A 14,530-nucleotide genomic window follows, 5' to 3' on the forward strand; every position below is an offset into this window, starting at 1 on the left:
AATATAAGTGAATGATATCAAATCAAATAGAAAAAAATCTTATGATGTCCCTACAGATATGTCAGCCCCACTTCACATAGGAAATTTTAAGTCTGACTCCTGGTTTTTTAAGTTTGAATATTATTGCTTCTATCATTGCCTCTATGGCTCCTGCATATCTTTTACTCCAACAGTGTAAAAGTTTTATTGCCAGATTGCTAACATTTACTTTCTACTCTGCAAAGATAAAGCAAAAATAGCCTGCCTTGTTACTAGCATAAGAATCTAGGTTTTCTCATTTCTCATGAAATCATCTACCTTATGAATATAATTTTAATTAGCTACATTCTTATAAAGGCTTTCCTGGTGACTCAGAGGTAAAGAATCTGCTGGATCCTCTGAGTCAGAAAGATCCCTTGGAGAAGGAATGGCAACCCAGTCCAGTATTCTCACCTGGGAAATCCCATGGACAGTGGAGCCTAGCAAGGCTACAGTCCATGAGGTCCCAAAAGAGCTGGACACAACATAGCGACTATACAACACCACCACATTCCTATCAGACTGGACACTGTTACAGAGTCCAAGATACATGAAAAGGTAAATTCTATGGTTGATAAAACTAAATGGGGTTGTCAATATCTAGCTTACACCTACAGCTGTTATTACATATTTATTTCATAATTCCAGAAAAAGATAAATTATTTAATAGCAGGGTATCAACTGCATGATGATTTTGACTGAATTGATTATTTAAATCAAATTACCAGTACATTTTTTTAAATGCCCATGCTAACTTGATTGTTTCACTGCAAAGAGTAGGTTCCATTTTAGCAAATTAAGACCAACTTGATAAATATATTAAATGTTCATCTGAGAATAACAGAAGTATTTCTATATATCTCAGTTCAGTTCAGTCACTCAGTTGTATCTGACTCTTTGTGACCCCATGGACTGCAGCACACCAGGCCTCCCTGTCCATTACCAACTCCCAGAGTTTACTCAAAACTCATGTCCATCTACATGTCTAGATGATACAAATATCAAGAAACTGTCTACAGTTAATTATACAACTAAAAGTGGAGATAGGAATGATCACACTGGGGCATAAAGAAATATAAAAGCTTAATGAGTTATTTAGCCGTTGTTTTTGAAGCTAAAAGTTTCAGTCCTCACCTGGTATTTGTCTTGCCACCCCGAGCAGGTAAGTACCCAGTCAGAACCACAGCTCCATCTATCTGTGCATGACAACAGTCTTCTTGGTCAGTTGTAACATAACAAAATCCACAGTCCATGGGTAACCCAGATCCATGATTCACAAGGGGTCATTACCTTTGTGGGGTTGAATACAAAAGTCTTTATCAAAGCCCTTCACTAAAGATCCAACTGGTACCTCAGTAAGGACATATCAGAAGATCATGGATATTGGATCATGTGGATTTTTTCTCCTGTACAGTACCTGACTTGAAACACCAAGTTAAACGATAGTCAAAGTGAGCTAGGCAAAAGCAAAGTGCAGAATGGGAAGCTGATTTTTGTATGGGCAGTAGTAGAGAAAGTTTTCTCATTTCTTGAAGCATTTATATATAAACTACATCTCACATCTACTGGTCTAGCTAAAATGTACCATTTTACTATTAAGAATTCAAACCACCAATTGTCTGCTGATTCTCTACAAATTGCTTCATGCAAAAGAGTCAATCTGTAATGATTCACATTTATGTTCCAAGTTTTAAATTAATTCTGTTGTCAGGATATAGCCTGGAATAAATGACAATTTTAATGGTTATTCTCACTGCTTCTGACTCTGTCCTATTTATAGCTATAGCATAAGCAAAGGAGAAAAAGATGATATTTTGTGTAATCTTTATTTTTGTCATCTTCCTCATATATATTTTTTCTGATCATTACCACAAAATCAAAGATTATTTAAATTTAGTGAAAGGAACAAAATTATTATGTTAAAAAGGAAGTTACTTCACTGAGTATTTTTTTTTAATCCTAAAACAATTTTGGACCTCTAGGAATAAGAAATGGAAGTGACAAAAAAAGTCAATTACCAGATGAGAGGTTTGGATCTTGCTAGGAAAAGAAGTGAGACCTTTCATGCAAGTAAGACAAAAATGAGTTAATTAATTTTTAAAACTTTCCATAATTTTAAATTAAAATTATTATATAAACACAGCATTTATGGATTAAAAAGTAAAAATGACTTTTGTGAATGTTTTACTCCTTTCCTAATAACACTGCTCTCCCAAAATAATGACTGGCAGTTTAATTCTTTCAGACATTTTCATATTTATATGTATTTTCCTATTGTCCTTATTTCCCTTTTCTACCTTTAATTTCTTTTCATCTAATTATGCCAAGAAACTTTTCTTCCCAGAAGGAACAATATCATATCTAAAGCCCTGATAGCATATTTACATGGCAAGCAGATGTATTAGATGGATGCTACCTTTGCATAAAACAAAAAATATTCAAGTTACCTAGCCATAGTAGTGTCATATATACATAACTGACATATATATATATAGGTTTCTCTGGTGGCTCAGATGGTAAAAAATCTGCCTGCAATGCAGGAGACATGGGTTCTATCCCTGGATCAGGAAGATTCCCTGGAGAAGGGAATGGAAACCTACTCCAGTATTCTTGTCTGGAAAATTCCATGGACGGAGGAACCTGGTGGACTGTAGTTCATGGGGTCACAAAGAGTCAGACATGACTGAGCGACTAATATATAAGCACAATAAACGAAGAAGGTATTTTAGATCATTTTGAAGTGTACTAGTAAATTAACTGGCTTGCCAAAATAATGAATCTGTTAAAAACAAGTTCATAATTAAAAAAAGGAAGATAACAATGATAATGACTCAAAAAAATGTTTCAAGGAAAGCCAAATAGTTAACAATAAGCAAAATATACTTTTGCTTTTTAAGACATAGTTTAAGCAAAACATCATTATCAATTATATTAGATTTTATAATAACATACTGATTTATAGTTTTCTGGTAAGTAATTTATAAAGTCTGCTTTCACAGTATCTTTAATATGAACTGTAAGCATAAAGAGTAAGCATCTGCTGTACTTTGACATTTAAGTAACATAAAAATCAAAATGTCTTAAACTAATACAAGAAGTCTGTAGGACAGTTTTCCCTTCATTCAAATTTGAGAAAGGGCTTCCTCAGTGGTTCACTGGTAAAGAACCTGCCTGCAATGCAGGAGACGATCCCTGGGTGGGGAAGATTCCCCTGGTGGAGAACACCGTAGCCCACTCCAGTATTTTTGCCTGGAGAATCCCATGGACAGAGGATCCTGGTGGGCTACAGTTCATGGGGTTGCAAAGAGTCGGGCATGACTGAGCAACTAACACATAGAACAGGCTGGTATAGTTTTTAACAAAAATAAAGAGACAAGTGGATGATCAGAAACAAGAAGAAAAGCTTGAATGAAGAATGAAGATCAAGAAATATCTCAAGTCAACAACCTAACTTTAAAGCTCAAGAACCTAGAAAAAGGAACTAGATCGCTGGTGTATTAAGAATTGCAGGTGACAAAACAGCACATCAGATGAGGCAAAATAATAATAAATAAATGGAATTCAAGTTCATTGATACCCAAAGGCCAAAAAAATAAAATTAAACCAAAAGAGTTACTCAGAGGGATAAAAGGTAACAACCTATAAAGAAGGTATGGCAGTCATGAAGTTTAAATACCAAATCAAAAAAAAGAATTCTGTAAAATAAATACTATTCAAAATATGAGGATAAATTGACAGAAACAGAAACATAGGTGACAAGATACTATCAGGAGCAATATGTACTGAGTAGATAAAAACAGCCATAGAGTCTATTTTGAAAATACAATAATTAGCAATATTGAATAAATAGATATAAACTGAGTTGTCATATTTTAAAACACATGTTATGCCTCCTTATCCAAGATCCAGAAGACATTTTCAAAACTGGTCATATATGAAATTTCAATAATTTCCAAAAAGAAGAAATTACAGAGCTCACAAATTTCTAGCCCAAATTAATAACTAGAAATTAATACTGATAACTAAAACAAGAAAACATTACAACTGTGGGTAAAATTTTAACCTCTTTAATAATTAGGTTAGGATGAGATGATATAAAAGTAAAACTTTATTATTATGACAAATAATAAAATATACTATAACATTTCAAAAGTTTGCTATTCGTCCAAAGCTATAACAGAAATAAATCCAAAGTCATAACTTACACCTTTATTTTAAAAATTAAAAATCTAAAATGTACTGGGAATAACAGGTTTTGGAGACATGGTAAAAAATGATATTAAGGAAATTACAAAACATAATATAAGTAAAAATTGTTTAAAGTTTTTAAAAAGATAAATTATTTTTGAAGAAGATAACAATAAACAGATTTCTGAAAAATATCAGAAAAAAGATAACACAAAGTCAATGTGTTGACTTTAACATGAATGTGTTGACTTTAAAATGAAGTGGTCTCCCTGTTTATTACTCCATCATCTTGGGAAGACGTGAACGTGAAGTCGCTCAGTCGTGTCCGACTCTTTGCGACCCCATGGACTGTAGCCTACCAGGCTCCTCTGTCCATGGGATTTTCCAGGCAATAGTACTGGAGTGGGTTGCCATTTCCTTCTCCAAGGGATCTTCCCAACCTAGGGATCGAACCCGGGTCTCCCGCATCATAGACAGATGCTTTACCATCTGAGCCACGGAAGACACATGTACCTTAATGTCCATTTCAGAGCTATTTACAATAGCTAGGACATGGAAGAAACCTAGATGGCCATTGGCAGATGAATGGATAAGGAAGTTGTGGTACATATACACAATGGAATATTCAGTTCAGTTCAGTTGCTCAGTCATGTCTGACTCTTTGCAACCCCATGAATTGCAGCACGCCAAGCCTCCCTGTCCATCACCAACTCCCGGAGTTCACTCAAACTCAAGTCCATCGAGTCGGTGATGCCATCCAGCCATCTCATCCTCTGTCATCCCCTTCTCCTCCTGTCTCCAATCTCTCCCAGCATCAGAGTCTTTTCCCATGAGTCAACTCTTTGCATGAGGTGGCCAAAATACTGGAGTTTCAGCTTCAGCATCATTCCTTCCAAAGAACACCCAGGACTGATCTCCTTTAGAATGGACCGCTCCTTGCAGTCCAAAGGACTCTCAAGAGTCTTCTCCAACACCACAGTTCAAAAGCATCAATTCTTCGGCACTCAGCTTTCTTCACAGTCCAACTCTCACATCCATACATGACCACAGGAAAAACCATAGCCTTGACTAGACGGACCTTTGTTGGCAAAGTAATGTCTCTGCTTTTGCATATGCTATCTAGGTTGGTCATAACTTTCCTTCCAAGGAGTAAGTGTCTTTTAATTTCATGGCTGCAGTCACCATCTGCAGTGATTTTGGAGCCCAAAAAAATAAAGTCTGACACTGTTTCCCCATCTATTTCCCATGAAGTGATGGGACCGGATGCCATGATCTTCGTTTTCTGAATGTTGAGCTTTAAGCCAACTTTTTCACTCTCCTCTTTCACTTTCATCAAGAGGCTTTTTAGTTCCTCTTCACTTTCTGCCTTAAGGGTGGTGTCATCTGCATATCTGAGGTTATTGATATTTCTCCCGGCAATCTTGATTCCAACGTGTGCTTCTTCCAGCCCAGCATTTCTCATGATGTACTCTGCATATAAGTTAACTAAGCAGGGTGACAATATACAGCCTTGACGTACTCCTTTTCCTATTTGGAACCAGTCTGTTGTTCCATGTCCAGTTCTAACTGTTGCTTTCTGACCTGCATATAGGTTTCTCAAGAGGCAGGTCAGGTGGTCTGGTATTCCCATCTCTTTCAGAATTTTCCACAGCTTATTGTGATGCACACAGTCAAAGGCTTTGGCATAGTCAATAAAGCAGAAATAGATGTTTTTCTGGAACTCTCTTGCTTTTTCGATGATCCAGAGGATGTTGGCAATTTGATCTCTGGTTCCTCTGCCTTTTCTAAAACCGGCTTGAACATCTGGAAGTTCACGTTTCACGTATTGTTGAAGCCTGATGCTAAGTCACTTCAGTCATGTCTGACTCTGTGCGATCCCATAGACGGCAGCCCACCAGGCTCTGCCGTCCCTGGGATTCTCCAGGCAAGAACACTGGAGTGGGTTGCCATTTCCTTCTCCAATGCATGAAAGTGAAAAGTGAAAGTGAAGTCGCTCAGTCGTGTCCGACTCTGTGTGACCCCATGGACTGCAGCCTACCAGGCTCCTCCATTCATGGGATTTTCCAGGCAAGAGTACCAGAGTGGGGTGCCATTGCCTTCTCCGTTGTTGAAGCCTACTCAGCTACAAAAACGAACACAGTTGAGTCAGTTCTAATGAGGTGGATGGTCCTAAAGTTTATTATACAGAGTGAAGTAAGTCAGAAAGAAAAAGACAAATATCATATATTAATGCATATATATGGACTCTATAAAGATGGTACTGACAACCTTACGTACAGGGCAGCAAAGGAGACACAGACGTAAAGAACAGACTTTTGGTCTCAGTGGGAGGAAAGTATTCTTACCTTGAGAACCTCATGAACAGTATGAAAAGGCAAAAAGGTATGACACTGAAAAATGAACTCCCCAGGTTGGTACATGCCCAATATGTTACTGGAGAAGAGTGGAGAAATAACTCCAGAAAGACTGAAGAGATGGAGCCAAAGCAAAAACAACGCCCAGTTGTAGATGTGACGGGTGATGGAAGTAGTCTGATGCTGTAAAGAGCAATATTGCATAGGAACCTGGAATGTTAGGTCCACAAATCAAGGCAAATTGGGAGGTCAAATGGGAAATGGCAAGAGTGAACGTGGACATTTTAGGAATCAGCGAACTAAAATGGACTGGAATGGGTGAATTTAACTCAGATGACCATTATATCTACTACTGTGGGCAGGAATCCCTTAGAAGAAGTGAAGTAGCCATCATAGTCAATAAAGAGTCTGAAATGCAGTACTTGAATGCAATCTCAAAAACGACAGAATGATCTCTGTTCATTTCCAAGGCAAACCATTCAATATCACAGTAATCCAGGTCTATGCCATGACCAGTAATGCTGAAGAAGCTAAAATTGAACACCTCTATGAAGACCTACAAGACCTTCTAGAACTAACACCAAAAAAGATGTCCTCTTCATTGTAGGAGACTGGAATCCAAAAGTAGGAAGTCAAGAAACACCTGGAGTAACAGGCAAATTTGGCCTTGGAGTACAAAACGAAGATCAAAGACTAATAGAGTTTTGCTAAGAGAATGCATTGGTCATAGCAAACACCCTCTTCCAACAACACAAGAGGAGACTCTACACATGGACATCACCAGATGGCCAACACCAAAATCAGATTGATTATATTCTTTGCAGACAAAGATGGAGAAGCTGTATACTGTCAGCAAAAACAAGACCAGGAGCTGACTGTGGCTTGGATCACGAGCTCCTTATTGCCAAATTCAGACTTAAATTGATGAAAGTAGGGAAAACCACTAGATCATTCAAGTATGACCTAAATCAAATACCTTACAATTATACAGTGGAAGTGACAAATAGATTCAAGGGATTAGATCTGATAAAGTGCCTGAAGAACTATGGATGGAGGGTCATGACATTGTATAGGAGGCAGTGATCAAGACCATCCCTAAGGAAAACAAATGGAAAAAGGGAAAATGGTTACCTGCGGAGGCCTTACAAATAGCTGAGAAAAGAAGAGAAGCTAAAGGCAAAGGAGAAAAGGAAAGATATACCCATTTGAATGCACAGTTCCAGAGAATAGCAAGGATCGATAAGAAAGCCCTCCTCAGTGATCAGTGCAAAGAAATAGAGGAAAATAATAGACTGGGAAAGACTAGAGATCTCAAGAAAATTGACATACCAAGGGAACATTTCATGCAAAGATGGGCATAATTAAGGACAGAAAGGTATGGACCTAAAAGCAGCAGAAGATGTTAAGAATAGGTGGCAAGAATACACAAGAGAACTATACAAAAAAGATCTTCCCGACTCAGATAATCATGATGGTATGATCACTCACCTAGAGCCAGACATCCTCGAATGTGAAGTCAAGTGGGCCTTACAAAGCATCACTACGTACAAAGCTAGTGGAGGTGATAGAATTCCAGTTGAGCTATTCCAAATCCTGAAAGATGATGCTGTGAAAGTGCTGCACTCAATATGCCAGCAAATTTGGAAAACTCAGCAGTGACCACGGGACCGGAAAAGGTCAGTTTTCATTCCAATCCCAAAAAAAGGCAATGCCAAAGAATGCTCAAACTACCACACAATTGCACTCATCTCACACGCTAGCAAAGTAACGCTCAAAATTCTCCAAGCCAGGCTTCAGCAATACTGAACCGTGAACTTCCAGATGTTCATGCCAGTTTTAGAAAAGGCAGAGGAACCAGAGATCAAATTGCCAACATCCGCTGGATCATGGAAAAAGCAAAAGAGTTCCAGAAAAACATCTATTTCTGCTTTATTGACTATGCCAAAGCCTTTGACTGTGTGGATCACAACAAACTGTGGAAAATTCTGAAAGAGATGGGAATACCAGACCACCTGACACGCCTCATGAGAAATCTGTATGCACGTCAGGAAGCAACAGTTGGAACTGGACATGAAACAACAGACTGGTTCCAAATAGAGAAAGGAGTACGTCAAGGCTGTATATTGTCACCCTGTTTAACTTATATGAAGAGTATATCCTGGGAAATGCTGGGCTGGAGGAAGCATAAGCTGGAATCAAGATTGCCGGGAGAAATATCAATAACCTCAGATATGCAGATGACACCATCCTTATGGCAGGAAGTGAAGAACTAAAGAGCCTCTTGATGAAAGTGAAAGAGGAGAGTGAAAAAGTTGGCTTGAGGCTCAACATTCAAAAAACTAAGATCATGGTATCCAGTCCCATCACTTCATGGCAAATAGATGGAGAAACAGTGGAAACAGTGGCAGACTTCATTTTTCTGGGCTCCAAAATCACTGCAGATGGTGACTGCAGCCATGAAATTAAAAGATGCTTACTCCTTGAAGGAAAGTTATGACCAACCTAGATAGCATATTCAAAAGCAGAGACATTACTTTGCCAACAAAGGTCTGTCTAGTCAAAGCTAAGGTTTTTCCAGCAGTCATGTATGGATGTGAGTTGGACTATAAAGAAAGCTGAGCACCGAAGAATTGATGCTTTTGAACTGTGGTGTTGGAGAAGACTCTTGAGAGTCCCTTGGACTGCAAGGAGATCCAACCAGTCCATCCTAAAGGAAATCAGTCCTGAATATTCACTGGAAGGACTGATGTTGAAACTGAAACTCCAATACTTTGGCCACCTGATGCAAAGAACTGACTCATTTGAAAAGACCTTGATGCTGGGAAAGACTGAAGGCGGGAGGAGAAGGGGACAACAGAGGATGAGATGGTTGGATGGCATCACCACCTGACATGAATTTCAGTAAGTTCCGGGAGTTGGTGATGGACAGGGAGGCCTGGCATGCTGCAATCCATGGGGTTGCAAAGAGTCAGACACAACTGAGCAAGTGAACTCAACTGATGGCTTATTTATCTCTGAATCTTCAAAAGTTAACAGTTCTTGGGATAAAAGAGGCATTAAATGTTCAAACTAGAAGAGATCTAGTTTGCTACAGGATCTAATTTCAACAGGACTTCATTCCATATTGCAAGAAAAGCATTTTGGAAGCGCTTTAAATTCTTTATTTAACAAACGTGTAGTAATGCATTCTACATTTTCTGAAGTTAACTCCCAAAAATCTCAGTTCTAATTTCAGATAACTTGTGTTCTCAAATTATGTGACCCCCTTTTGGTTTGGAAAATCATTTCTTCAGGACTGGATACTACCATGGGACTCAAACAGAAACAAAGACTTCTCATGTTCAAATAATTTGGTATTATTTTATAAAATACATAAAACATGAACAACAATATGCTGTGCTTACAAGGGAAAATTTAGTTCTACTCAGTTCAGTCGCTCAGTCTTGTCCAACTCTTTGCCACCCCATGAATCGCAGCATGCCAGGCCTCCCTGTCCATCACCAACTCCCAGAGTTCACTCAGACTCACGTCCATCGAGTCGGTGATGCCATCCAGCCATCTCATCCTCTGTCGTTCCCCCTCTCCTCCTGGCCCCAATCCCTCCCAGCATCAGGGTCTTTTCCAATGAGTCAACTCTTCGCATGAGGTGGCCAAAGTACTGGAGTTTCAGCTTCAGCATCATTCCTTCCAAAGAACACCCAGGACTGATCTCCTTTAGAATGGACTGGCTGGATCTCTTTGCAGTCCAAAGGACTCTCAAGAGTCTTCTCCAACACCACAGTTCAAAAGTTCTACTAGACAGGTTCAAAAAATATTGAGGCTACCATCAAAAATATAAACAAAAAATAATCCCAAGTAACTTAAATACTTTAAGGAATAGATATTTTAAATTACCATATGAATACTTATTTTCATGCTCCACTGCAGTCCCACCTTCATTCTCAATAATCTGATTCACACTAAATTGGGGGTTTAATAGGTACATTAACTATCTACTCAAATTCACTCATTCACTCCCTCAACAAATATAAACGTACTCAAGTGTGCCATACCCTGATGCTTCTTTTTAGGTAACTTAGGGGTTTTCTTCACTTGAACTAAAGAAAGTTGAGCTTCTGGAACTGTCTCACTGCCTAGAAATTTAATACATAACCAGCACCACAGATACGTTTGAGTATGGAGAAGAAAGTACCAAGAAGTGAAATGTCAGCAAATTGGGGATGGGGGCTCCCTGGAAGCGGCAGTGGCACATAAGGGTTAAGAACAGTGCTGGGTTCAAATCCTGATTCCAGTACTTTCCCCCTGTATCCGTTACCTCGTCTATAAAATGGTAATTAATAATAAATAATTCATAGACTTGCTGGAGAATCGAATGCAAAAATGTAATACAATGTGTTCCAAAGTGGCTGATATTCATTAAACGGTATGATGCCAGCCTCTGCTGCGGGAACAAGGGAAATGTTTTCCTGGCTAGAGTTCATCTCGGATATATACGGCTTAAAATGAAATGTACATACATCACTGTCGAGGCTGGGAAACTACCCCACAGCCAATCCAGACAACCGGTCCATGAAGCTAAGTGATTTCACGATGTCCAGACAAGCCAGAGCTAGGAGAGATTAGTCAAGGTGCATGGGATCACACTGCATTTTGGTGTTCTAAGCCCCTTCCCAATTTCCATCACACAGACAAGCTGGCGAGGAAGGACACAGCCAGAAGTCGAGCACGGCCCTTAAAGGACTTCGGTCCCAGCCTCGCCCTTGCCGGCAGCACGCAGGTGGAGCCCCCTGTCTTCAGTCCCGCCTTTGACACCAGGAAGCGCCCGCAAACCGGCCCTCCTTACTCGGTCTCCCGGGCAGGACAAATGGGTAGGACTTCACGACTATACAGCTCTCTCGCTACATCATTTTCACCGAACTCTGTAGACTACAACCCGCCGCCCCACTCCTTCCCGCAGCCCCGGGCCGGGCGGTTCTGAACAGGACCGTCACTTAGAAAGCCAGGGTTTACCTCCTAGGGGCGACCGGGTCACAAGACCCTCTCTCTCCCGGGCAACAGTACTGCCTGCGCCCCGGCAGCGCTGCCGGTTAACTCCTGGATTCCCACGCCCCGGGGCTTGAGCACGGCCGCTGGGCAGTCGGGGGTTGGGATGCTCACCTGCTCGGCGCGACCACCTTTGTGCAGCCGACCCACGAGTAGCGCAGGTGCCGACGGTTTAGGCCTGGCCTTGGACTTCGCCCACACGCGGCCGCCCTACATTCCGCGTCGGAGTTGGATTAATTCTCAGTCAAACATTCCGTCAATATATAAAATATTAACGCTTGGCAAGACCCCTGCGCGCAACTCTAGGCCTGCACCTCGCGCTTTCCTATTGGACACTACAATAGGTCTCAGAGGTGGGGCCAGCCCCATCGGCGAGAACCACTCCCTCTGATACCTCCCGTCCAATCGGAGGCAGAGAGCCGCACTTGCCTTATTTGCATACAAGTTACTCTACATAAGCTCAGATCCCGAGGGATTCGCTCCCAAAACACCTATTTCTAAGTTGACGATACCTGTTTCCCAAACGGAGTCAAACTCAGCACTTCAGCATCTGAAACAAAGGGGAAGATCACTTACTGCCCTGCGATGCATTTCCCAAGCTACGTCCCTAGCGCGGGCCCCAGGGTCCCCACTTCGAGCTTTGCTGCTCACACCTCCCCCAGCCTCAAGCCTAACCCCGAATCATCCGTCCAAACAACTGCAATCGTAAAGCCTCCTCTGAAGCACCTATTAGCACATTCACCATGGAACTTAAGCGTGATCAACCCTTTTTTTGACGTTTTGGTGGCCCTAAAAAGGGCCTTTTGGAATCTGATGATAAGCCGCAGCCAGAGCTCAGCCACCGAAGCCGTAGAGGGTGCGGCCCTGGCGTTTCAGAGCATACACCACATCCATGGCCGTGACCGTCTTGCGCTTGGCGTGTTCCGTGTACGTCACTGCATCGCGGATCACGTTTTCCAAGAACACTTTGAGCACTCCACGGGTCTCCTCGTAGATGAGCCCTGAGATGCGCTTGACACCACCACGGCGGGCAAGACGGCGAATTGCGGGCTTCGTAATGCCCTGGATGTTGTCCCGTAAGACCTTCCGGTGACGCTTGGCACCTCCCTTACCTAGCCCTTTCCCTCCTTTGCCCCTGCCAGACATTTTCAACAAGAAAGAAATGACAAGCGCATTAAACAAGCTCGTAACAATTCGGGAAGCTAAGAACCTGAGCTAATATAGCCTTATAGCGGACCTGGTTGAAAACCTCAAGATAGTGGGCGGAGCTAAGTCCCCAAGAGGTTTTTGTTGTTGTTGTTGTTTTAATCCCCTCTCTACAAAAATTTTCGGTTGCTTATTTGGGAAAACTTCTTGTTATTTTTGCCATGAAATTGAGGAAAGACTAGATAGAAATTATATTGCCGTTTCTCCATACTTAAAAAACGGTAGGCCAGATCCAGTGAGCGCTGAGTTTCCCTTGTCTCTTTCCTCCACCTTGTCCACCCCCGCCTCTCTCTAGCGCGCGGGAATTCTAATTTTATAGTTTTCCAACGAAATGCACACTTTTATAATACTATTCTTAGACTAATATGAAACTCAGTAGGAAGTGGGAATGCTTTACTACTTTTTAAATTTCAAAGCAGTTGCTTTACACCTGTGGGTCTGTTTAAGTCACCAGTTGGGGTAGAGGAAATCTTTCAATCGTTCTTTTTCTCTTTTGTGGCCCCTCGAAGAAAAAATAAAATCTTTTCAAAAAGAGTCTAATCTTACTCCTTCCTCCCCGCCCCCAGCCCCGACTTTTCTCTTGCAGCTTCTTCTGCACAATTTGCAGATTTTACTGCTTCCTCAGTCCCCCACCCCCAGCCCAAGCACGGGGTTTTGCTTCTCAGTCAAATGACAATTTCTGTGATTCGTTAAAATAATGTAACATTCTTATTTCATTAAAACTCTAAGTTCTTGTGAAATTCCAGTATTCTTGCCTAGAGAATCCCGGGGATGGGGGAGCCTGGTGGGCTGTCGTCTATGGGGTCGCACAAGGTCAGATATGACTGAAGCGACTTAGCAGCAGCAGCATGATCATGGCTTTAAATCAGAAGGTTCTCATTTAAGAAATCCCTTGAGAAAAACGGAACTTTGAGTAGTGTCACCACTCTAGGAGACAGGACTGTTTCCCCAAAAGGTTCATACTACGAAAAAAGGCAGCAGTAACACCACGAGGAATGAATATTTTGGTAAACTGTGCTTCCTGTACCTAGTCCTGACGAATAAGCCTTTCCAGTAAGAAAGCTTTATGGCAAATATTTGCTTATTATGTACCTATCCTCATCCATCTCTATAGCACAAAAAAGATACTGATATTTTTGCTGTTAAATCAGAATTAAAAGAACCCTCAGATCACTGGATGGCTGAAGGGGGGTGGGGAGTGCTAAGTAGTCACATTGTACCGCATGATTTTAATGCTTGATTCGAAAGAAACTTTGGAAGAATCAGGATTCTTGTAATGGCAAAATAGGTGTGTGTGTGTGTGTGTGTGTGTGTGTGTGTGTGTGTGTGTTTTGTTTGTTTGCTTTTTAGTATTTACTAAAAAATCAAGGTTAGAATATTTGCAAGTTAGACATCTCTTTTGCTTACAAGGATTTTTTTTTTAGTGTCAATAATAAAAGTAATGTGTCAAATATTTCAACCAGAACTGCTAGAGGCATTTCTTGCTTGAGTGCTTAGTATTTGTTGACTAAGTTAACTAAGGAGTAGGAGTAACTCTCTTTCCTGATTTTCTGTTTCTTACCTCGGTTCCTTAATTCTTAAGACATTCTTTTCCTGAGAGCGACAGAGGACGTTGAAATCTCAGAATCTGCTAAATTCAACCGAACTCAATAAATTCAACAGAACCCCAACCGTGGAGCAAGCGCACCTAGATATTCATATGAGCGGTTATGTAAATGAGG

At 40.9% G+C, this 14,530-nt stretch overlaps 1 protein-coding gene across 2 annotated transcripts in view; it reads right to left on the reverse strand.

Moving 5' to 3' along the window:
• Nucleotides 1-13,962, reverse strand: part of LOC102403002 (histone H4) — a 30,303-nt gene extending 16,341 nt beyond the window's left edge. The window contains exons 1-2 of one of the 2 annotated variants that reach the window (XM_044941190.2): nucleotides 12,116-13,962; nucleotides 11,718-11,813 (exon numbers count right to left, since the gene is read on the reverse strand). In XM_044941190.2, coding sequence (XP_044797125.1) covers nucleotides 12,438-12,749 — 312 coding nt within the window. In that variant the 5' untranslated portion in view covers nucleotides 12,750-13,962 and the 3' untranslated portion in view covers nucleotides 11,718-11,813; nucleotides 12,116-12,437. The other variant, XR_006550395.2, reaches the window with a different exon arrangement.
• Between the last annotated feature and the right edge of the window lie 568 nt (nucleotides 13,963-14,530).

The sequence above is a fragment of the Bubalus bubalis genome, chromosome 4 (assembly GCF_019923935.1).
Source record: "Bubalus bubalis isolate 160015118507 breed Murrah chromosome 4, NDDB_SH_1, whole genome shotgun sequence".
Taxonomy (NCBI): domain Eukaryota; kingdom Metazoa; phylum Chordata; class Mammalia; order Artiodactyla; family Bovidae; genus Bubalus; species Bubalus bubalis.